The sequence below is a fragment of the Monodon monoceros genome, unplaced genomic scaffold, assembly GCF_005190385.1.
Source record: "Monodon monoceros isolate NGI ecotype Baffin Bay Population unplaced genomic scaffold, NGI_Narwhal_1 Super_Scaffold_12, whole genome shotgun sequence".
NCBI classification, from domain to species: Eukaryota; Metazoa; Chordata; class Mammalia; order Artiodactyla; family Monodontidae; genus Monodon; species Monodon monoceros.
Window position 1 is genome coordinate 54,907,226 of NW_021703768.1, and position 24,940 is coordinate 54,932,165.

At 43.6% G+C, this 24,940-nt stretch overlaps 1 protein-coding gene across 5 annotated transcripts in view; it reads left to right on the forward strand.

The window, feature by feature from the left end:
* PIK3R1 (phosphoinositide-3-kinase regulatory subunit 1) overlaps window positions 1-24,940 on the forward strand; it is an 87,772-nt gene that overhangs the window by 58,029 nt on the left and 4,803 nt on the right. For 4 of the 5 annotated variants that reach the window (XM_029218613.1, XM_029218612.1, XM_029218615.1 and 1 more), the window contains exons 3-15: window positions 1,321-1,413; window positions 1,851-1,925; window positions 8,045-8,176; window positions 8,959-9,160; window positions 9,373-9,452; window positions 20,952-21,054; window positions 21,622-21,720; window positions 21,844-22,024; window positions 22,275-22,400; window positions 23,115-23,257; window positions 23,465-23,641; window positions 23,741-23,809; window positions 24,527-24,697. In XM_029218613.1, the coding sequence (XP_029074446.1) occupies window positions 1,321-1,413; window positions 1,851-1,925; window positions 8,045-8,176; window positions 8,959-9,160; window positions 9,373-9,452; window positions 20,952-21,054; window positions 21,622-21,720; window positions 21,844-22,024; window positions 22,275-22,400; window positions 23,115-23,257; window positions 23,465-23,641; window positions 23,741-23,809; window positions 24,527-24,697 (1,651 nt within the window). Of the gene's footprint in view, window positions 1-1,320; window positions 1,414-1,850; window positions 1,926-8,044; window positions 8,177-8,958; window positions 9,161-9,372; window positions 9,453-13,263; window positions 17,491-20,951; window positions 21,055-21,621; window positions 21,721-21,843; window positions 22,025-22,274; window positions 22,401-23,114; window positions 23,258-23,464; window positions 23,642-23,740; window positions 23,810-24,526; window positions 24,698-24,940 lie in introns of those variants that run through there. The other variant, XM_029218616.1, reaches the window with a different exon arrangement.

Here is a 24,940-nt window from a genome sequence, read left to right on the forward strand (position 1 = left end):
AGAAAGATGGGCTTCATTAGAAATGTGCTTATTTAACATGATATATGGCTTATAATAAAAATCACACCACTAAAATCTCATTGAAACAAAATTGTCAGTATTTAGTCTTTCTTATTAGATTATATTAACTATTCCTAGGTGAGAGTATATACACAGCATTGAACCTTAAGTGTCTACAAATTATTTATTGATGGCTGATAAACAGACTGCACATGTAGGTATTTTCATGAAGGCTGTCATTTTACCTATATTTTGCACTTTGAGAAATTTGAGATGAGTATATTTAGCTCCCTCTTCTGGTATATTATGAGAAAAATATTTGTACTTTACTTTCTTATATTTTTGGAGTGAAAATACAGTTATCATTGTTATCAAGGGCATTATTTGTGTCATCCAATTAGACTTTTTTTTTCCTTTGTATCATTTGGTAAAACATGTAAATAAAAGCATGGAAACAAGTTCATGAAAGCATCACATTTCTTAAGATATTAACTGACCAAAACATATGTAAGCAAATAAAGGCTTTTCAAGAGCAGGTCCATGGGGATTTAATTTGAGTCTCAAGTGGCCAGGGATCATTTGTACTGGCTTCAGATCTGATATTAAGCCCACCCTGCCATTTGTGGGGCTTGGGGCAAAAATACAAAAGGAAGGCCAAGCCTGTATCTAAATATTTTAAAGTTAGAAATCATATATTGATTGTTAACAGACAGTTCAGTAAGATACGTTCCATTCTCCTACCTGGGAAGTTACTTCTTCACAATGACCAGCAAGCCAGATTTGTATTTAGAGCTCTTGGGTTCTCAGTTCTGCCTGAGAGTGTGGTGATATGGGGAGAGCTGGTTCCCAGCCCACCCCTGGCTTGGCCCTGCGCTGCCAGGACCTTTGCATGTCCAGACTCCGTTCCATCCTGATCTCCACTCGCCACAGCCCTCGCCCACTCCCCAGGTCCAAAGGGGCACCCCTGCTGGGAGATCTGCCCTGGGGAGGGTGGACCTGGGGAAGAGGCCCGCGAGGCCACTGGGGCAAGGGATTCCAAGCTTCTGAGAAGTGTTCTGAGTGTGTCCTAGGAGAGAAGCAGTGGGCGTGTCCCCTTGGCCCCCCAAACTCATCACACTGTGGGAAGAGGCACAGCTGGGGGGAGGCCCGCAAGGAGCCTTCTCAACACAGGGCCCAGTACGGGCTCCCTCTCGTTCCGGCCTGAGGTTGCTGCCATCCCAGTAGGACTACATGACTTTGTGTTCTAGTCATCTTCACTGATGTTTACTGCGTTGGATTACCCCCAATGAAACGTAACGGCGCAATTGTGTTTATTTGCAGCTTCGACTCTTCCAGACCTTGCAGAGCAGTTCACTCCTCCTGACGTTGCTCCACCGCTTCTTATCAAGCTAGTGGAAGCCATTGAAAAGAAAGGTAATCCAGCTGGTAGAGGGAGTCGGTTAACGGGTTATGGCCTGATTTCGTGGGTGTTAGCATTTGTATTTGTCTCATGGACGTTCATTAAATACACTCCTTGCCACCTGTGCTGGACCCACAAGCTGTTTGTCGCACTGACGTGGGGAGATAATCTTGGTCTGACTTCTGACTCTACACTAACACGTAGTTATTGCATGGAAACTGTTAACTTCTCCCTATTTTAATAAAGAGAATTAACTTGCTCCTCAGTGGCCAGGTGATGTTGCCAAAATTATCGACATGCCATAAGATGAACAGTAGGAGTTGACTTCCAGGAATATTTAGTACACATCTAGAATAGACGCTGGATAGAAACTGGAATGTCTCTCTGGCCGCAGGCTCACACATTCTCCAGAGAGCTGTGTTTTGCATACTCAGTCTGTTTTGTGTCCTAGGTCTGGAATGTTCAACTCTATACAGAACACAGAGCTCCAGCAACCCAGCAGAATTACGACAGCTTCTTGATTGTGGTGAGTGTCACAGAGCTAGAAATACACATGGGAAGGGCGATTCTTACCTTTCTGTTTCAGGTAAAGCACAAAACATGTGAGCTTAACTGTGCAACATTCTCAGTTTGAAGGGAGCTCAGAAATATGCACACTTCCCTCTGCCCTGTTATGGTAAGAGGGCAGACCTCTGATGTTTGTCTCCTGAGTTGGGGTGTGTGTGCCTGCCTGCCTGCAGGTACTTGGCTGTCATCACAGCCATGAGCCTCTGGGTGCTGTAGAAACTGCACAGGAGAGAAGCATCTTGGGATTTCTCTGCCTCTGCTTATCTACCATCTTTCTCTGACCCTGCCATTGGCTACATCTAATTCATCTGGACCAGTTAAAAAATTATTTATAAGTCTATGTCATTTAACAAAGGTCTCTTCTGACCTTTCCCTTTTTCCCTTTCTCTCTCTTTTTCCTTTTCTTTTCCCTTTCCTTCTGTCTTCCTTCCTTGCTTGCTTGCCTTTTCATGCCATATTTACGTCAAGTAACATCATGATATTGTTATCTACTGTAATGTGCTGGTAAACCAACTCTCTGGGGTGGGAAAAAAAAGCCCTGGTTTGTAGCATTTACCTACTTCTGTGGTGTAAATCTTCTCACCGTGGTTAATTTCAAGCTACCAATGTGTTATCACTGAACTCTTGGGAAGAATTGTGAGCCAGTACAAGTCGGCTCAAGCACACCATTGGTTAAACGACGTCAATTAATTTAACCAAGTGGTGGCTTTATTATTTGTCCCTTCCCTCCTTTGCCATACAGAATAAAACCGTACAAATGTAAATTTCCTGGCCAGCATTCTAGCAAGTCATCTTCTACATCAACTTCTAGAATCTCTCAGATCCTTCATTCCCTCCCAGTACTTTTCTTTTCATTAATAATTTTTTGCCTCACACTATTTTAACTGAATTTGGGTGTTTGAACCAAAAGGAGTGAAACCCAGTTTTGGAAGAAGCACCTTCAGGCGTGCAGTTATGCAAAGAATGCCCACATGACATTTAATAAACGAAAAAATTTGAAGTGTGAGGCAGCTTCAAAACGAGGCAGCTTATGAAAATTTCTAGAAAAGATGTTTCTGGGAAAAAAAGAAGGAGATTAGATCTTTATCTGTCGATAGTTTTACTTGAAATGCACCGCCCAAATGTTTGAAGCTTAAAAAAAAATTTTTTTTTTAACTTTCATTTTTCCTTTGTACATGGAAATCAGTCTTACACACACACAGGGTACATCCTCCTACATACATCCAGAGTAGGTCATTAGAAGTTGACTGGCAGAAAAATCAAGGTGAAAAGACTTGTTTTTCTTTATCTCTAACAGCTTTACCAGGGTGTTAAGGAAACACCAAGTTCTGTCCTAGCCAATTGAAACAGAGATACATGTTTTGGTCAGAAAATTGGTCAAATCGAACATGTTAAAAGTCACAGGAAGTGTTTAGACTTCAGAGACTGATGAAATGGGAGTTATTTGTGAAAGAGCGGTTACGTTTTTAAATGTGACCAAAAACAAAATGATGCAGTTGGGCTTTAAAAAAATCTTCACACCACCTGTAAGATGGAATAAATAACCCAAATTCACTTCAACAAGATATTTTGACAGACAGCTTTCTTTGCGCATTTGAGATCAAAACACACATAGAAAACTGGTTTCCCTTGGATTCTGTGCTATAAAAGTGAATTTTGTGGCAAAACAAAAAGAGTAAACATTATCTCAGTTTAGGAGTGAGGATCCTCCAGGACTGTCTCCAGCTTGAGGATTTTTCAGTCTATAAAAAAATCGTAATATCCTGGAGGAAGCTCAAAGATAAGTCACTTACACTAAAAGCAAAAAGTATGGCTTTTAACCAACCCCATGAATTACCAATGTCTGAAAAGGACAGACGTGGGTGGAGGACAACAGCCTACATTTATTAGCACCTACTGAGTTATTTTATTTCATCCACACATCAGTCTTGTGATATAATATTAGTAACTGCTGATGGTAAAGCCATGACTTGCATCCAAACGGTTCTGACTCTAAAAGCCCTTATTCTTGTTTTTCCCACACTATATTGCCCTAAAATAAAATATTTCTTTCTTGTTTTTTTTTTTCATTTTAATGGTGTGAATTATTTTCTTTCTCTCTTTCTCTCTCTCTTTTGGGTTCTCTTAACCTGAATTAGGCTTTTCCTTTAAAAGTTCTCATTACAAGAAAAACCTATGTGTGTGACTCTGTGTGGTGATGGATATTCACTAGACTTACTGTGGTGATGGTTTAACAATGGTATATACAAATATCAAATCATTATGTGGTACACCTGAAACTGATATAATGCTGTTATGTCAAGATACCTCAATTTTAATTTATTTTTATTTTTTTTAAAGAAACGGTAGAGATTTTTTTTTTTTGCCTGTGCCACACGGCATGTGGGATCTTAGTTTCCCGACCAGGGATCGATCCCACACCCCTCTGCACCAGAAGCACAGAGTCTTAACCACTGGACCTCCAGGGAAGCCCCAAGATACCTCAATTTTAAAAATCAGCCTTCTGCGGCCTGAGCACTGTGGACATTTTAGGATGGATAATTCTTTGTTGTCAGGGGGCCGTTCTGTGCGTTGTAGGATTTCAGCAGCACTCCTGGTCTCCGCCCACTAGATGCCGGTGGGATGTTCCCCCGGTCGTGACAATCGGAGATGTCTCCAGGTGTTGAGAGATGTCTCCTAAGGGTGGAGGTGGGGCAGCGAAATTGAGGACCCTAGTTGAGAACCCTTTACTTAGATAGAGATCAGTCGGGGCGGGGACTCCATTCCAGTGGGAGAAGGGGTGAAGTGTTGGAGAGTCGACTGGTTGCCCGTCAGGAGTAGACTCAGAAAAGCAGGGTAGAAGAGGGTGTAAACGCCCCAACCCAGACCTAAAGATTGGGTGGCTCTCTCTGAACTAACTTCCACTGTCATCACGTGACAGATGTGTCTAGCTCTTGGAAGAGCACATTAGCATAGCTTTAATGCAGAAAAGGAGACTGCTAGAATAGAAGTCAGAAACCCCAAGGAGCTTTAGAAGTTGTCTATAAATAAATAGAACATACTACATCGGCTCTAGTGGAATTTGACATAAGGTGAGCTGATCCAAAGACTTGAAATAAGGTTATTTCATTCAAAGGTTTTAAAGGCTCTTTGGAATACACCTCATGTGTTGGAGAAGGGCTTCAGTGAATGAACATCACTCTCAGGACTTTGTGTAGCGCAGCTCACAAACATTCAACAAGCACATTCTCTGCTGAGCACTGAGGGATGTGAGAAGAGCAGGTGAGAGCCACAGTCCGTGCCTTGGAGGGACTGTCAGTCTAGGAGAGAGACTCGCAATTACCATAGTGGGAAATGTCAGGTGTCATAGAGAGATGACTCCTGCAGGGGGACGTGTGGAACCTTTCTCATCTTAATGCTTATACCTCATCGCCAAATGGTGTTTTAGGATGAGCAAACTAAGTAATAAGAATTGGCTGGGCAAAGTGATATTAAATGAAGTATACAGGGGGCAAATTTGGGGGGAGGGGCAGCAGCTTGCTGTAGAGTGGGTGGCTATGGAATGCTCCAACTTAGATGCACACACAGTTTTGTGTGACAGCCACACTAGTGGTTGCATTACTTTCCACATGGACCCTTTACGCAGAGACCCAGTCTTGCCCTTCCCCACACTTATTAGAGATGTCATGTGCCTCCGGTTTGTTCTTTGTGGGACACTTAAGTGATTTAAGCCCTTGCTTCTCCACCTTTTCATTCTTTTCCTCAAACTGACCTATCCACATTTGCTACCAGCTCGGGGCTTTCCTGAGCTTTATGGTGTTGTGCGATTGTCTTTCACAAGTTCTGCCTCGTTAGTGGGACAGGTTTGGCTGATGATGTGTCCAAGAAGCTTTGTTAACTCAGCCTGAGTGCTTTGTAATATCATACCTGGTTCATGGGCATCCAGGATGCCACTTCTCCTTCTCATGCTGAATACCTGCGAGTAAACTTCGATTGTCTCTCATCCTCTCCTAGGCCACAACCCAGTCCTGTCCATCTCCTAGTTAGGTTACTTCTTTTTTTTTTTTTTTTTTTACCGGATATTCATTTTTAATATTTATTTATTTATGCATGCATGCATGCATGCATGCATGCTGTGTTGGGTCTTCGTTGCTGCGTGCAGGCTTTCTCCAGTTGCGGCAAGCGGGGGCCACTCTTCATCACGGTGCGCGGGCCTCTCACTATCGCAGCTTCTCTTGTGGCGGAGCACAGGCTCCAGACGTGCAGGCTCAGTAGTTGTGGCTCCCGGGCCTAGTTGCTCTGCGGCATGTGGGATCTTCCCGGACCGGGGCTCGAATCTGTGTCCCCTGCATCGGCAGGCGGACTCTCAACCACTCCGCCACCAGGGAAGCCCTAGGTTACTTCTTGGTAATGTCTCACACGTTTCTAACGGTCCTGAAATCCAGATTACCCCGAGTGGTATCAGCACGTCCAGCAGCGCTCCTTTCCGACTTATTTTGAATGCCACGATTAATAAAGCTGTTTAGAAATGTAGCATTCTGCTCGTCAGGGCCCCTGTTCTCCGCTGAGTACATGCACGAGTCCCCAGATAATTTCCCTCAAGTCATCTTTCCTGTCAGTAGTGTGCATCCTTCAGCAGTGACCGTGGTCCTTCCTGCCCACAGCACCCCTTCCTTCCACCGGGCAGTGTGCCTCATTCTACCCCAAGTACTCAGAGAGCGGCTGTGATTCATACTACCCCAGTGTTGAATTGCCTGACCTGTTTTCCAGATGAAAGATTTACTGGACAGACTTCATGTCTTACCTTTCTTCTGAGATAGTTCAGTGCCCACCAGTTATATTAGTAATACCTTAATCAGAATACACTGTCAGAACTAGGGAGAAACATGCTAAAGATGTTCACATCATTTTTATGGCCGTTCTCGAGATTGACTGCTAAAATTCTGTAATAGCTTACTGTTTAATCAATCAGTCTGTACTTTATTGGGTTAAATTTGTATTAGTTCTGATATGCAGTATTGAGCAATTCCAATTTTAGGAAATCTATGGATTTGCACGTCATGTTTTCTTGTTGCAATTTTAGGAAGTATTTACTGTGTGATTCACCATCCCTAGAACAGAACCCTTCTCAATCAGGGCAGAACCACCGTCCAGAACGTACTTGCAAACATTGTGGGGGGCTGCATTTGTTTGCTGTGGCTGCCATAACAACATTCCACAGACTGGGTGGCTTAAAAAACAGAAATCTGGGCTTCCCTGGTGGCGCAGTGGTTGAGAGTCCGCCTGCCGATGCAGGGGACACGGGTTCGTGCCCCGGTCCGGGAAGATCCCACATGCCGCGGAGCGGCTGGGCCCGTGAACCATGGCCGCTGAGCCTGTGTGTCCGGAGCCTGTGCTCCGCAACGGGAGAGGCCACAACAGTGAGAGGCCTGCGTACCGCAAAAAAACAAAAAACCAAAAAAACAGAAATCTATTTTCTCACACTTCTGGAGGCTAGAAGTCCCAGATCAAGGCAGGTTTGGTTTCTTCTGAGGCCTCTCTCTCCTTGGCTTACAGATGGCCGCTTCCTTGCTGTGTCCTCATATGGCCTGTCCTCTCTGTACGTGCACCCTCGGTGTCTCTTTGTCCAAATTTCCTCCTCTTATAAAACCAGTCAAATTGATTAGGGCCCACTCTAATGGCCCCATTTTAATTTAAACACCGCTTTAAAGGCCCTGTCTCCAAATATATTCATATTCCGAGGTGCTGGGAGTTGGGCCTTCAGCATATGAATTGTAGGGGAAACAGTTCAGCCCACGGCAGGAGCCCTGTTTTTTGTTGCCCCCGAAGTCTGGGAATGTGTTCCTGGCATCGTGGGCAGGGGCCTTCATGCTAAATGCTTACAGGGTGGGGGACAGACCTACACAAGGGAAAAATGTTCTATTCGAAATGCCAGGAGCAACCACTGCAAGAAACACTGCTCATAAATACGCAAGCATCTTACATTCGTCCTCATACTGCTTCCTTTCATGTGTCACACTGAAGTCGCACATTCAGAAAATCGGCCCAACCAATGCATAAAATGTCTGAAAAAAAATTTTTTGCATATTTCTACCATAGATGCTGCCTCCGTGGACTTGGAAATGATCGATGTGCACGTTTTAGCAGACGCTTTCAAACGCTATCTCCTGGACTTACCAAATCCTGTCATTCCAGTAGCCATTTACAATGAAATGGTTTCTTTAGCCCCAGGTGTGTTGTGTCTTCTGAGAACCTCCCTGAACGTGTATTGAGATGTGGATGTACTTGTCAACTCAAGGGCTGCAGATAAAGAGAGATTTCTTAGAAAATGTTAGGAGGGGTCTGCCCCCACCCCCATCAGCACAAATTCCCTTCCTTACCAGGGCATCCGATAGAAGAGCCAGATTCTAGTTTGCTTAGGAAGGCCGCCCACATGTTGAAATGGCTAATTGTTAACCTTTTATCAGTATTTTAAGGTTCACTACGTCAGCGAATGCCTCAGCGTGCCAAGTGCCATCACTGGATTCAGGGAACCGGACTAGGACCCAGTGACTGGGGATGTTCCCATCACCTTCCTCCAGTGGCCATTAGAAAATGAGTTGAGGGAAGAGGACTCTCCGTTTTAGGAGCTAATGCTCAGTTAAAGTGCTTTGGGGACAGGAAACTGTGGTTCGTAACCTTCAAAGTTAAAACCTGTGATACTTATCTGATGCTCCTCCGAATTAGCCAATCACACTCGAAGCCGCTCCATGGACGGCAGTACACCGAGAACTTCTTGTGGTTTTGTACACCAAGAGTTTCTTGCGTTTCCATTTGACTTGAGATTTTGACTTTCTCATAATGCCTTTTCTAATGAGAAGAGCAAATGTATTGTCTGCTGTTTCTGATGCCTTGGTTTTAAATGATCCCTCGGTAGCTAGAACAGAAATTTTCTAGGTGTTTATTCACTAACAGCTAGAAACAGTCTCTTATTCCTTTTGCTTTCTTTCTTTCTTTCTTTTTTTAACCTGTAGAAGTGCAAAGCTCTGAAGAATACATCCAGCTGTTGAAGAAGCTCATTAGGTCGCCCAGCATACCTCATCAGTACTGGCTCACGCTGCAGTATTTGCTAAAACATTTCTTCAAGCTCTCTCAAACGTCCAGCAAAAATCTTTTGAATGCAAGAGTACTCTCTGAACTCTTCAGCCCCCTGCTTTTCAGATTCCCAGCAGCCAGGTAAGTGATAGAAGAGCAACCTGGATTTTGGGGTGATGAGGGTGGTCCTAAGTTTATGGGTCATTAAGCTCCTTCTGAAGATACCAGTTTACAAATGCTTGTACATGGTTCCATCACACACATTCATTTGAATATGCAGAAATGAAAATAAGTTTGTTGTTTAGGGAAAAAGGTGTCTAATGGATCTCTCTTTTTTTTTTTTTTTTTTGTAGTTCTGAGAATACTGAACACCTCATAAAAGTTACAGAAATTTTAATCTCCACCGAATGGAATGAACGCCAGCCTGCACCAGGTAATGCCTTCGGAACATTTAAAATTCCCTCACTGTTCGTTTTTTAGAGCCTGAAAAATGGTGGTTTTTAGTCTCCTCTGAAGTGCCATAAGTTTCTCGTGGAATTGAGATCCATAATAACGTGTTACCTCATGACTTAAGGGAAAAATAGCTGGGCAGCAGCGCGTATGGGTCAGTATTATCCAGCTTTTGATATTTGTGGCTTTTACATGGTCTTGGTTTCAGGTGAGGGTTGCTGGGAGAGCTCCCCAACCCCCTTAACTTGATGCTTCTGGTTGCTGCATAAATTATGGCGTTGATTTTCGTTGCTGACATTTTTGTTTTTCTTTCTCGTACTTACAAAGTAGGGGATTTATAATTACTATATAATTTAAAGTATTTTGGAATGTGTTTTTTGGAAGCAGGTAGGCTGAGAAATGTCTTGTCAAAATAAACATTTATAATAATGCAAGTAGTATGAAACTAGGGGTCTACTGCAACAAGTTCGAGCAAGCCAGACACTTCTGTGAAAGCAGGCTGGCATTCAGTTAGCCGTTTAACAAAGCGGGAAATGTAGACCGAGTTAGCGGTGGATTTCATTTAAACTGATATATTTTTCCTCTACTGTGGAAAGTCTAAACAACCCTACTTTGCTGTATATGGTTAAAAGTGAGCTGGTCATTTAGAAAGTGATGAGGGCCCTAGAAGTGAAGTGGAGTTTCAGGACCAGTAGAAGGTGTTGCTTGTAGTCTGAATTTATGTCTTGAATTTAATTAAAACATCATGAATTTATTATTTATTATGAGTAACTCATGCAAATTACCAAACTTATCTCTGTATGAGCAAACGTGGGGACCCAGATATCAGTCACGCAGTGGCGGACTATGTTGTGCTTTTTATTAAGGTGTTCCATAGCTAGGCTTAGTTGTTTGCATCTGGAAGGGGCAGACAGAGAGGTGAGGGCCTAGACTTAAAACCCGCCTGTAGGGATGGGATAAAGGGTGGGATGGGTAACCACTCATGATACAGATATTGGGAAGGGCTTCTGTCGACAGATCCAAAATACGGGATCCACAGGTAAGAGTGGCAGCATAAATACTACGTAAGGCAAGCCTGGTCCATTCCAAGTGTTCCAAATCCCAGCAAGCAGGATATGTAACAGGGATACCCTGGATTGTAAACCGCATCAGAGAAATCTGTCAACAGGTACGGCCCAGGACTGGAGTTCCAGAGGGTGACCAAAAGGTGTCATATCGTGTGACTGCTTGGGTCACTCGATAACGGATTTGGGAGCTCTGTGTTGGTGTTCAAAGGCTGCCTTTGGGCTCAGTAGGAAACGATGCAGTGATAGATTAGAAGTACCCTGTGGGGAGGGGACAGGGGCAGGTGTGAACGTGGCGCTGGAGCCGTTTATTGACTACCCACTCCTAGACTGATCACATGGGTGGGAAGAAAGAGGACCAGCAAGAACAGAACAGGACCCCCGGCCAAAGGATCGAGCTACGATCTTTCACTTCCTCCTGACCCGTGTGGAGGTCCACCTCAGAGAGAGGGAGAGCTGGGCCCTGCTTGCAGGGAAGGCGGGGGAGGTGCCCAGTCTTCTCAGTGGCCAGCTCTCTGGAGAGGGGGGAGACATGGAAGCTAAAAGCCAGACAGGGCTTGACACATACCCACAAGCGAATTTATCGCATGGAGTTTTCGAGAATTTCTGCTACACGGGGTGTAGTAGAATCAGTGGTGGAGTTTAATGCTTCTGCTTCTGGTGTAAACTGGTTAAACGTCTTTCTCAGTTTCAGCCTAATTCCACCCAAGAAAAACTTCATCTGCATCTGTTTTGATAATGCACACTTAAGACTGCTTGCTATGTCATAGACCCTACCTACATCCTTCTACTAAGAAATTGGTGTATCAGTTTCAAAGGCAGATGGATTAGTTCCATCAGCTCTGTTGAAGAACGATCCATAAAGCCTTGAACGTTGCTAGACTATCCCAGAACACATGCAGCCTCTTCCAAAAAATTGCGTCCAAGTAATTTTTAAGTCCCAGTTGGAGGCGTTTCCCCCTTTGTGTGATCTCTGTCAACTATTCTGCAAATCGTATGGGACTTTGGGAATTAAAAGGTTGCTTCAGCGTCTCTCACTGGTGAAAACAGACTACCCACCCCAGGACAACGTCCTCATTAACACCTTTGTATTCAGGAATGGCTCCAGTGCAGATGAATGGCAGGGCACCCTGGGTTAGAGAAATGACTTCTTTGGCCTGGTAGGAATGGGATGTTTTCATGGAGTCTTTCATCATTACCCCTGCATGTGCTCGTCCCAGTGGGCTGGGAAGCACCGGCGCATCTCCAGGGAACACTCGTAAGTCATCCATTTGCAGTAACTTTGTCATGAATAGAAATGAGTGCTTGAATGATATTTGGGGGGTGGAGGACAAGCAAGACTATTATGGGGCAAATAGACACCTTTTCTAGTTGTTATCAGTTAGAACTTGAGATGATAGGCAGGGCTAATGATGTGTGAGGCAGGGTGTCAGTTGCAATAAGACCCGTTAGCACACAGCGTCTCATTAAATTCTGGGCAGGAGGGTGTGTACTGTAAGTATAAAAAGAATTTGAGAGATGTGGTTGGTGACTTTTTTAGTAGACAGGAAAAGCTCATAGGAAAAAAAAGGACTTGAAGTGGGCTTCGAAGAATAGGTACAATTTGAAAAGGGGAAGGAGAAACAGCATCTCAGTTCAAGGAGTTTCAAAGATTTCTTCAAAATAAATTGGAAAGGACAAAAATAACAGCTTGATATTTTTACCGGATTTGAAAAAGCAGTAAATATTTTAGGTGACAGCGTCATAAAAAGCATCACTTGAGAGCTGAATGCATTGTCCAGCTCTCCGTTTGCACGTGAAGAAACTGAAGACCACAGAGCTTGACGGTTTCACCTGGTGCCACCCCAACCAGTGTGAGCCGGAATGGGTCTGCCGGGCGTGGGGGCACCCGGCCCAGACACCAGGCTGCTGCTCTGTCTGCTACCTGGGCTTTTGGAACCTTTGTGGGCAACGGGACTGCCCGTAGTGTCCAGTCAAAAAGTCCTCCGAAGTTTCCAGCAAGCGATAGACCAAGAATAGGTGATATTTGTACCTATGGGTCACATATAGTTAAGAGCCCCAGTGCAACTGTTGGTAGCTTTGGGGATCAGGCTCAAAGTCACTCCGTCGTGTGTCATGCAGTGGAAGGAACAGTGCAAGTCACGTCTGGGTTTGAATCCCAGCTCTTGTTGCTTACTTACCGAGCTCATCACCAGGTCATTCAGCCTTTCCAGATGGTGTTCCAGTCTGTGAAATGGGAATAACGCCTCTCTCCTGGGATGGTTATGAGCACTAAATGAGGTGAGGAGTACTGAAGCTTACGACCCTGTAGTATGTCCTTGGTGTCGTTGTGTCAGCTCTGGCGTTTAAGGCCCTGCGGGAGCTGGCCTCGTTCAGGGCTCCTTGTCCTCAAGCCGCCTTCCTGGTTAGTGCCGTCTGAATCCTACCAGGCCGCTCTCCCCACTGGTCCCACATTCCCATGTTCCCGACCAGCGGAGCCTGGCCTCAGGATGCCTGGAGGGGACTTAAACGCAGATCTGAAAAGGACACTCAGTGGGCAGTTGCTGCCCCGTGGGCGCATTGCTTGGAGGGAGGAGGATGCCTTTGTCTGACGCCCTTTGCTCCATGTGCGACTCAGGGAGTGGAGGCGCCTGGATCTCAGCACCAGCCCCAGCGCCGCCGCCCGCCCCCCCCCCCCCCCCCCGCCACCGCACCTTGCCCAGGTGCCTTTACGCAGTGCACGCAGTGCACAGCCGTCCCCAGTGGCCCCGAACAGTGCCATCCTCTTCATCTGCACCCAGGGAGCTCCTCCCCTGCTTGATGTGCAGGGTTTTGACCCATTCACTACATTTATGTCCTTAAGCCCCTTGTCCTCTTATACGTAAACTGTACCAGTTGTTCTGGTAGTTTCATCAGCTTAGCTACATTTCTCAAGGACAAAGGCTTCTCCTTTTCAGCTCTTCTTAGCGTAGAACTGGACACAGCATAATAATCATCCAAATGAAATCTCAAAGAACTCTAACACACCAGCTCATTTAATGCATCCAGCATACCTGTGAAGGAAGGCTTCTCCCCCTGTAGGGAGGGAAACTAAGGTTTGAAAGGCTAAGCACAGAGTAAGTTCTCCGAACTTGGTTGACAGTTTGCTGTTCTCTGTTACCAAAAGTCTTAAAAAGGGTTAAAGCTGAACAGCGGGTTTTCTTGAATCACTTCGTGTTACGTTCACCCTACTGATCCTTAGGTCGCTAAAGTAGATTTCTATAGGGCAACTAAGGTAAAAACGGACCATTTAACACTGAGTGCCTTTGAATGAAACCCATTATAAGTGTATTTACGTATTTCAGATTTCATGGATATATTCAGAAATATTAATGTAGCATAATTGAAGTTTAATATTGCACCCTCAAGCCCAGAGGGAAAACAAATGACTCTTTCTCCCCCCTGCCCTTCTACACCTGTCAGAGTTAATTTTTAACCGCTGGTGCATTTGCAAAACATTCATCCTGAAGAGCCCGATTCATGAATCTTGTTTTAAATGCTCTGGGCTTGGTTTGCAACCAAGACTAAAGCAAGCACTAAGGTAGAAGGAAATGACTTTCAAAGAGTTTTACTTTTCTCTGATTTATTTTTTATTGGGTTTAAAATGTGGTCTGACATTAGAAGGTTGTTTCAAAGGTGAGAAGTGAAAGTTTGAAAAAGCTGCACGTGTTTAGAGGGGCAGGAGTAAGCAGGCAAGGCGTGTGCTAGGTTTTGTCAAAAAATAGGAAGTTTTATTCGTGCTCTGAACAGGAGATGTATTGGAGGGTATAGTTCAGTTTTACTTTTGTTTTCACGGTGCAGCCTTCTCTTTCTCTCAAGGGACATCTGAGAGGGCAATTGTGGAGAAGGGGTCTTTTTTTCTACTAAGCAATGGGCGCACCTTTTCAGATACTTTGTAGAATGTATCACTTTTACGCATCTGTAAACCTGAGTTTATTTATAAATTCAAATGGACATTTTTCTTAGTGCAGGGTCATTCAGAGCCCTGGATGTGGACTAAAGAATTGACATCATCCTGAAGGGCCCTTCTGGCCTAAGTTGTCTTAAGTTAAAATTATGAAAGGAGGCATTAATTTAACCCCTAAAAGAAGATTTTGGCTCATTTATTTTTTTCTCAAATGGGTTTTTTTTCAAATGGGCTTTTGTTCATAAATCGTGGCCCTTGACAAAAAGCCATTTAAGAAGCTGTGCAGGATGAAAGCTGCTCATGGAGCATTTGCCACTTGATGGTGATTGGCACGTATGAGATACAGTGTTCAGTCTGTAACTTTCGCACTATTTTAATGATTAAGGGACATTTTCCTGACTAGATCACACCTGCTGAGAAGTGACACATGGCCTCATTTTGCTTCTGAAATGAGTTTTGCAAAACTTTGAGAGAGAGGAAAGTAGTAAGACTTAGTGTTTTGAGGAATCTAGAAGGTAAAGATAGTTTTTCAATTATGTAAGTTTTCCAGTGTGGTAGACTAGGCTTTGAGTTTCAGAAGTTAAAATACAAGTTTTCTTACAAGAGCTTATTAGCAGGCGTGTGAAAAATATTTCCAAGGTTATGACATCTGTGCATTTGATTTATTAGTGATTTCTTAGTGAATCATATAGATTTAAGTGACAGTTGGGCAATTATATTTTGTGTGAACTTCTGGACATAGTGGGAGATGAATGAAATACACAGAAAGTTGACTGTTTTCTCTGGAGCAGAAGTTACTGATTCTGTTCTACCAGCAGAGGGCTCCCTTTTTAAGCTAATGAAGAGCATGTTTTCTTGCAGATCACTAAATTGACTAAAATTGGGAAAAGACTCAGCTCACACTTTGAGTAATATAATAGAACTTCTAGGGTAAATGATTGTACATATTGTGAGAAATTTGAAGCAAAGTTTTCAAATCTATTTTAAGACTTTCTCTAAGTAGAGAGTGTGCCACTTCCCAGTAGATAATTTTCTTCTGAAACGGGAAATAGACTGTCAGACTAGAGAACACTTTAATCTTAGAAGGTTTTGACATGACATATCCTGTGAATCTAGACAGGTATGCTTAAGTGACTGATGTTTCCAAGGTTCCCAGCTTTAGAAAGACTATTTTTTAAAGTAGGGCAAGATTATGCAGCTCAGGAGGCAAGGGTATTCTGTGAACTAACCCTGTGTCTGTGATCAGCTGGCAGGAGCTGTGTCTATTCACTTATAGACTAATTTTTTCCCAATTGGAAAAGTAGGTGTTTCGTATGACCTCAATTGCACCAAAGGAGAGCTTGTAAAATCACTTTCATTGTGAGTGTAGCAGCACTTCCCAGATATTGCAAGTAATTCTGAAGCTGGTTCCTGCCTGTGTGGACTCTTGTGTCAGCACCTAGATCTTCCTTTGTCACTTCATGTGACCTTTGGGTCACCTTGTCATACGGAGTCTGAGGGTATTATAGACAGAACCCGTGTTTCTTCAAAGATAATTAGAAAGCAGCTTTTTTTTAAAATTAAACTAAAAATAGAAAACAAAAGTTTTGTTGTAGGTGTGAAATTTTTTGCATGGGGCTTAAGAGAAATTAACTTCAGTTTCACTTGTTAATTTTTACTTTCTCTGGCAGAGGGAAGTAAAGAGCAGGGCAAGTGAGTGGAGAAAAAGGAGTTGAGGACCAAACATCGGAAGTCTGGGTTCTGGTCCTAGTGCTATAATGTTATTGCAAACCACGTCATTCTGGGTGAGAAGCATACACGTGTGTGTGTGTGTGTGTGTGTGTGTGTGTGTGTGTGTGTGTGTGTAGCATGAGGGAATTGAAGTGATCTCTAAATTTTTTTTCTGGTTTTAAAGCTAGTGATTTTGTGATTTTACATTGGGTTAAGGTTCTTGGGATAACAGTAAAGCCGTCTATGCTGATGTGAGTGGAAATTTTCTTTGGCCAAATTTTAGTTCTTTAAATAGTAGCCAACAGTCCTAAGTTTGGTTCCTTGCAACTTTTTCGAATAAAGGGGAAAAAAAAAAAATCCTCTAGAAAGGTGTGCCATTCTCCTTGCCCTCCCGTCCTTTGCTCCATGTAGCATCTGCACCAACCTCACGCAGGCAGACCTTTTATGGCCCTTTTAACAGGAGTTGAAATTGACTTCATACAAACAGCTGCCGAGTGGAGTTTTTATCTTGGAGTGTATTTTTAATACAACGGAGCTTAGTGTACCCATGCCGAGGCGCAATACTCTTCCCGAGGAGCCTCCTCCTGGGAAACGTTTGGAAACCTGTTCCCTGCAGGGCGGCTCCGCCGGGCTCTCCTGTGACACCTGCGGGGCTGTCTGTGCTGGTATGTGGGAGGAGGTGGACGGGAGCAAGGCACGGTGTTCTGGGCAGCTCTGAGAGGTTCAGGCCTTTACAAGCAAGGCTTTGATTCTATTTTTTGCTGAACTAGCTCAGCCACTTCCTGTGTTTGGCAGCGCCTAGTGCCTCGCTGCACTGTGGCCACTTGAGCCCCGCGAGCCTGCGAGCCGCGCGCCGCCGCAGCCGGTTCGAGAGCCTATTTTAGGTCCCCTGACAATGGCCTTCTCACTTCCTCGGCGAGGAGGAGGAGGAGGAGGAGGACCTGGGCTGGCACTGGCCACTTGTTAACGATGATGACAACTTCGACTTGGACTTGGGCTCCCCTCCCCCACCCGAAATCCCTAGCTCAGCAAATATTTGAACCTGCCCAAGTTAATCATGAAGCCGCGATCGTTATCTGAGAGGGACGTGCGAGCGCCCGGGCTCCTTCCCTCCCCGGCGCAGCCTCGGCCCCGGTGCGCAGCCGGCTTCGGCTTCTGCACGGGCGGCGGGCGCTGAGCTGCGCTGCTGCCGGCGGCGCGTGCGAGCCTCGGGGTCCTGCGCCGCACAGGCTGGAGGAATCTCTTTTCGGATTTTTTTTTTTTTTCCCGTTGTCGGATACAGGCATTTCTAAGGGAAACCGTTGAAATGCATAACCTGCAAAGTAAGTTGCCTTTCGTTTGGGCACAGCTCTGCCCCTTGGCTGTTTCACTGTTTTGGGGGACTTCTCTGAAAGGTTCATTTCTGCAGTTTGTCTTCGTGTGTGTGTGTGTCTGTGTGTGTGAGAGAGAGAGAGAGAGAGAGAGAGAGAGAGAGCGGGAGAGATAGTAAGCGCTGCCTGGGGAGGGCAGATGAGAGATTAGGGGAGACACTCCCCCATTTCCTCGAGGGGCACAATGTGAGGGAGAGATGGGGCTTCGGTTGGAAATGGGGAAGGAGGAAATTACCAAGTGCTGGTCTGGAAGTTGGGGCCTGGCCAGGCCTGGGAGAGACGTGGAAAGTCACCTGTCTCCCTGCCCTCCTCCCGGGGTCTACCACATGGGTTCCAGCAGCAGGACCGGTTTGCACCAAGTGCTCCCAAAGGCATGGGGGACAGGTCCCCTCCGGGCTGTCGCGCTGTCCTCCACAGCTGCTGGGAGGACTTGGGTCAACATTTTTATTAAGATTTTTTTTTTTTCTGAGGACATATCCCCACCACTACCATTTTTCTTTGCATTTAGGGTTACTTCAACTTTTAGGCAAAGAGAGCCTGTGAGTGGGAGACGGTGGGAGGGTATAGGTTGAATCTGCCTGCCTCCTTAGTGGGAAACTGAATTAAACTGGAGGAGAGACACGTGAACAGTGCTCAGAGGCTGTCTTGCCTTTGCTCTATTTCTATATGTTTTATGATTCCAAATTTGACAGAACGTCTAAGAATAAATTTCCAGGGCTTCTGTGTTCTTTAAATTGTCACAGAAATATGTGACATGCACATGTACGTAGATCACACAGCCCACTCTAGTTTTTTAAATTAACTACATTTATATGGGTGGGGGGAACCTTTTCTCCCTTCCTCCCCTCTCACTGTAGGAGAACTAACATTAATTTAGATTTATAGGGGAATTGGTTTCTTCACATTAAATACTGCTAAGAAGGAATAATAACATTTCTTCCCAAAGTGAGGCATTTGAGATGGAGGGGACAAAAGCCGCCCCCCCCGCGCGCGCGCACACACACACACACACACACACACCCCCCCCCCCCCCAAAATGATTAACCCCCCCCCCCCCCCCCCCCCCTCAAGCAGTACTTAGCCCAGTAAATCTGAGGACGGGCTCATCAGTGAGAAATACTTAGCAAAGATAGCTCTGCCTGTACTCTACATTCTGATATATGGCCTCTCTTTTTTTTGGATTTTCATTCCATATTCTATAGTTTTAACTGCAGTGTTTAATAGAGATTTTTGCCTCTACCTTTTCTTCATTGTGCTGCCCGTAATGTAGCACGTTTGTGACAGTGTATAAGTTGAGTTTGCAGTGAATTATGGAGGACTGAAATTAAATATCCAGAGTTCTTGATCCTTCCTGCTTTTAATATATATCGGAGGCATTTTAGGACTTTAAAATATATCTTGAGTATACTATTTGGATGCCTTTGTAAGATTTTTAAACCAAGAAATGACCGGGCTATCTATAAACCCAGATGCACTGGGGGTGGGGGGGGGGGAGCTACGTGCCGCAGCGTATCAGCTTTTGTCAACCTGCCAAGAGCGGAGCGTACCATGCTGCACGGAGCAATAAAAAAGGAATTAGAAAACTCACGGCTAGAGAAGAACAGTCAGGTTAAACACCTTTTTGAAACGAAGAGCGTGTATACATTGCAGTGCTGTTAAATGTAGGATCTTCGTGAGATTTGGGGCTGTGTTAAGGCTGGTAGAGAAGAGAAATGATGAAGCAGGAGTGGTCTGGTGACATTTTTCTGACTTGATTGGCTGGGGTGTGTGATGTCATAGGTTACAGTGCAGCCCCTTATAGGTTTTGAAATGAATTCCAAGACACCATTACAAAGAAAGCCGGACTCTTTTCTTATAACTGAGCTCAGCCAAGGAAACTCTCGCACAAATGTACAACACTGTTTGGAATATGGAAGACCTGGATTTAGAATATGCTAAGCCAGATATAAATTGTGGCACAGACTTGATGTTTTATATAGAAATGGATCCACCAGGTAATACTGCAGTATTCTTGTAGAAAGCTGGTTGATGTTGTGGCATTTAATCTTTTTGACAACTACGGTTAACAGCTCCTCTTTGGATGTCTGTTTTTATTCATTTGTTCTAATTTAATGAGTTTGCTCATAGCTTGAAAATGAAACAAATGGTTTGACTGCCTGTGGAAGCAAGTCAGGCTGTGTGGGGTAAATGCTTATTCTTAGTTGAATGGATATAAATTGGATTCCAGTTTTTCACTGGTGTCTTTTGTTACTCGAGCTCATTTGCTGTTTGGGTTATATTGTTGTATGTCGTTCCTTTAATTAAAAGGATGCACCCTTGGTGCTGCTTTCTCTGTTGACAGTGTGGCACTTTGCAGTGATAACACTCGGTACTTTAGAAAGCATGTACCAGTGCTGCTATCAAATGTAGCAGTGATTGCAACTCAGTTCTACGTGCCCTGAAACTATTCTGAATCAAATGTTGAGACTTTGTCTGCTCTCTCTTCTGTTAAGATACTGCAATGAGAGAAGTTGGCTTCCCATTACTGAGTCTCGGTCTTTATAAAATATACCTGCTGGACTCCTGAAATTTTTTGCTTAAACTAATAACAGTGCTTTAAAACTTATGACTTAGAATTTAGCTAGAATTTATCCTAGACTTATTTTTGCCTTCTCAATTATTTTCGCCTTCCTCCCAATTAAGAAATTCAGAAACAAACACTGCAGTCTTTCTTTATTTGTCACCAGTTGGTACATGAATACTGATTTGACATTGAGGAAGAGGGATATGGTTTTTAATCACTCTTGGCATAATATAGAGCACAGTTATCCAATAGAATATTATCATGAATACTAAAGAGATTGAGGTCACAGAGGAGTTTCTTAAAGTGGCTTTTGGCAGAACAGTGCCTGAAATACTGAGATTAGAGAAACCCAATTCCGCCTCTTAAAACATATTCCTGTAGATGAGCTTTTTTATGACCACAGCAGCATTTGTGGAGGACAGAAACCAAATTTGTCTTTTATAATTAAATAAGAGGAGGAAATTAAAACCAAGCCATGTGATTCCTTCTGCTATTCTCTTTGTGGTCTCTTACTTTAGATAGATTTGACCAGATATGAAACTTTAATTCAACTCAAACCTGAAAGTAGAAAATGTCGTGACTGACTCTGGGTTTACTTTGAAATTCATTCACATGGCCAGCCCATTTTATCTGTTGGTCTCTAAGCTCTTCTCTTTTTTTCCATTATGGTCTATAGTCAAAAAGATTTCTGATTTTTTTTTTTTTTTTTTTTTAAGAAAAGGTTCATGGACTCGTGCATTATTGCTGTGTTTCACAGTTGAAAATGTTACTTAAAGGAACTTGGGTCGCCTTTTAAACGTTTATTTGTAGTTGGGACTGCAAAAACTTTTTCTTTCTCCTTCATCTACAGCACTGCCTCCTAAACCACCAAAACCCACTACTGTAGCGAACAACGGTATGAATAACAATATGTCCTTACAAGATGCTGAATGGTACTGGGGAGATATTTCGAGGTAAGGCTACGGAGACTCTTTCTTTGAGTTTCTCACCAGAGCTAGGGAGTTTTAGATGAAGAGAAAGAAAAGCAAAACGCACCAGCTTGCTAAGTTCCATTTTTAGGCTATCATCCAACATAAGCATGAAGCACAGTTGGTTCCCTTCCAAAGACGACCACAGAAGTCACTGAGCTCTGGGGAATTGTGGGTGCTGGATGCCACAGGAAATTAAATACCCGAGAAGTTTCATTACTGACAGAGCTGTCAGGGGGGCAGCAGGGTGAAGTGGCACTGCCTCAAGGCAGAGCGTAAAGTCACTCTCTTTATTAGACCAAAACTCTAAGAATTAATGTTATCAGCTTAAAGTGGCATTTCTAGTCTAAACCTTTTTTTTTTTTTTTTTTTTTTTTTTGAGGGGAATGAAGAGTTGGGAGGAAACCTTTTGGGGATCACGACTTTCTGTGCTGATTTGTCAGAATGACTTGTGTGTTAATTCTTAAGCTCTGAAAATACAGTTAAGAAAATGTAACACGAGAATCACCAAATCCACTAGGTGAGCATTGTCTCATGTTCTTTTCACTTCAGGGAAGAAGTGAATGAAAAACTTCGAGATACAGCTGATGGGACCTTTTTGGTACGAGATGCATCTACTAAAATGCATGGTGATTATACTCTTACACTAAGGTGAGTTAGGGCATGTGGCTAAAATTCTAAAATTGGCGTGTTAAAGGTGATGGGAGAACACGCTTTTTTTTTTTTTTTTTTTAAGAGAATTCTAATGCCGTTATTTATATATTGCATTTGCAGGAAAGGAGGAAATAACAAATTAATCAAAATATTTCACCGAGATGGGAAATATGGCTTCTCTGACCCATTAACCTTCAACTCTGTGGTTGAACTAATAAACCACTACCGGAATGAATCTCTAGCTCAGTATAATCCCAAACTGGATGTGAAATTACTTTATCCAGTATCCAAATACCAACAGGTAATCACATGCTCACGTTAATATTTTAAAAAGATACTTTTAATGTTTAGAAAGTATTTTGAAGCAGGTGAATTGCATGTAATCAAGCTCGAAAAACGTTCAAACTGTAATTTTGTGATCACGAGTGTGTAGTGGCTCAATAAAATACTTTCACAAAATAAAGGACCATTGTTTGAGGATTTTTCCCATGTCAGATAAGTACCTTATCAACTGAATTTCTATTTTGTCCATTTTCTTCTAATCCTTCCAGGATCAAGTTGTCAAAGAAGATAATATTGAAGCTGTAGGGAAAAAATTACATGAATATAACACTCAATTTCAAGAAAAAAGTCGGGAATATGATAGATTATATGAAGATTATACCCGTACTTCCCAGGTGAGTTTTCTGTGAAAATCACATTAAAATTGTAGAGCTCTTAGTTACTAGAAGCTAATGCATGTTATATTCAGCTTCAGAAAAAGAATTTAAAAGGTTGAGTTTTTGCCAGTAAGAAAGTGGGGAGATCATTTATTTGTGAATCGTTGATTATTCTAATAATTACTTACTATAAACCTTTTAAATCGAGCCTGTAAGTATCAGAATAAATTAAGCTGGATTGGCATAACTGCAGATTGAAGAATTCTTTTTAGAGTGAAAGCTAATAATACTGGAAGTGCCACAGACTTGTCTAACCTCTGAAATGGGGATTTAACCGTGAGATGTCCTTACTATGAAAGGGTTGAGGCTACATTTACTGCCTTGTTTTCCTAGAGGCTTTAATCTCCTCTAGACCGTCACGTATCTGGGACCGCCAGAGGGAGCAAAAGGATGGCATAAGCTGCTGATAAAGTGGAATGGTTTTTAAAGACGATGAAAACTGTAGAAAACTGTCAAACAGTCATCTTCCAGAGACTGGGAAAATTCTCCAAAGGAAATGTGTGCTTCTGTGATACTATTTTAAGGGCTTTTAGGAATTTGCGTCCCACCTTGCTAACAAAATACTTGCGTGCCAGACAGTAGCGCCGGTCAAATGTCCTGGTAGTGTCTTGCCGTAAGAAATTGTCTTTTCTGTGAAAGGAATGACCTTGTCTTATTAAAATTGGGTTGCAGGAAATCCAAATGAAAAGAACAGCTATTGAAGCATTTAATGAAACCATAAAAATATTTGAAGAACAGTGCCAAACCCAGGAGCGGTACAGCAAAGAATACATAGAAAAGTTTAAACGCGAAGGCAATGAGAAAGAAATCCAAAGGTTGGTGACCCAGGAGGGTTTCCACTGCCCATGTGCTAGAGCACCACGATTCTCTTAAACTGTTTAAAGGTGACCTCGCTTTCTGTGAAACGACAGGGAGAGAAAGCATTCTTTACCTGAGGAAAACTGCTGGGAATCAATACTGCAACCTTGGGGGAACTTTCATCATGCTCCAGGTAATTATGGATGCATTGCTCTTGCCTACAGGATTATGCATAACTATGAAAAGTTAAAGTCTCGCATCAGTGAAATTGTCGACAGCAGAAGGAGATTGGAGGAGGACTTGAAGAAGCAGGCTGCCGAGTATCGTGAGATTGACAAACGGATGAACAGCATTAAACCAGACCTCATTCAACTGAGAAAGACAAGAGACCAATACCTGATGTATGTACTGGAAGTGGAACCCTGCACGTGCATGATTGGTCATTGCAAAAAATCAAGGATAGGTTCTTAATGCATTTTCCTTTTAAACCTCTTTTCCAGGTGGTTGACTCAGAAAGGTGTTCGGCAGAAGAAGCTGAACGAGTGGCTGGGCAATGAAAACACCGAAGAGTAAGTAGTTAGCACAGATGGGAGGTAGCAAGGGTGTTTTTTTCATTTAAGGAAAATGCACAACTTGCTTCGTTTGCAGAGCAAGTGAGGAATGGAACGTCTCGTAGGAGAAAATATTATCAGTCTCATTACCCAGAATTTTAAAAAAGGAAAGTTTAGCAAAGGAGAATGCAGATTGATTTCCTTTTCCCCCATGGGGCTTTGAAGTGACATTGTGTCCGTGATGATGTCCTGGAACCGTCTAGAAAATCCGAACATATTTTGGGGCCAATGTGGGTGGGGGTGGGGGTGGTGTTGGGGGGAGACAACCCTGTTTAGCATATTTTCAAAGCTTAAGTATACGTTTTGTTTCAATTATTTGAAAACTGGTGTTCCTCCTAGTCAGTCAATTTCCTGATCTAAACTGGACAAACGGGATTGTTTAGATTGTTTAATACCTTGCTGTCTGCCGCAGGTAGCTACTGACTGACTTGAAAACAGGAAGAGTATCACTTAGTGCTACTAAAACTCTTTGTTCGGGGGTGGGGGTTGAAGGCTAAACTCAATGAGGAAACTCAGGCCAGAGAAGCTGGTTGAGTCAGACCCGCAATCGCTGGCCTGACTTGCTTGAAGGAGGGGCAGGAACTAGATCGACGCGAGGAGAGGGCCCTTTCTCAGAGGGCCGGGCTGCTGGCTGCCATGTACCTCATTTAGAAACCTTCTCTTCTACCTTTGTAGCCAGTATTCGCTGGTGGAAGATGACGAGGATTTGCCCCACCACGACGAGAAGACGTGGAATGTTGGCAGCAGCAACCGAAACAAAGCTGAAAACCTGTTGCGAGGGAAACGAGATGGCACTTTTCTTGTCCGGGAAAGCAGTAAACAGGGCTGCTACGCGTGCTCCGTAGTGTATGTACCCCCAGCCAATTATTTGTCTCGTCAGACATCTCAAGGAGGTGTTTCATTCATTCAGCCAGCCAACCGTGCGGGCAAGGATTTGGAAAGGTTCTAGCCTTTAAGAGTGTTCCAGTAGTACAACGGTGGAGAAGAGGAACTAAGACCTACTATTTTCAGGTCTAGGCGGGAATAGCTGTCGAGTAGAAAGAAACCTGCTGTTTAGGTGGGAGACTAGGGCTTGGGAGAAGTCCTGTT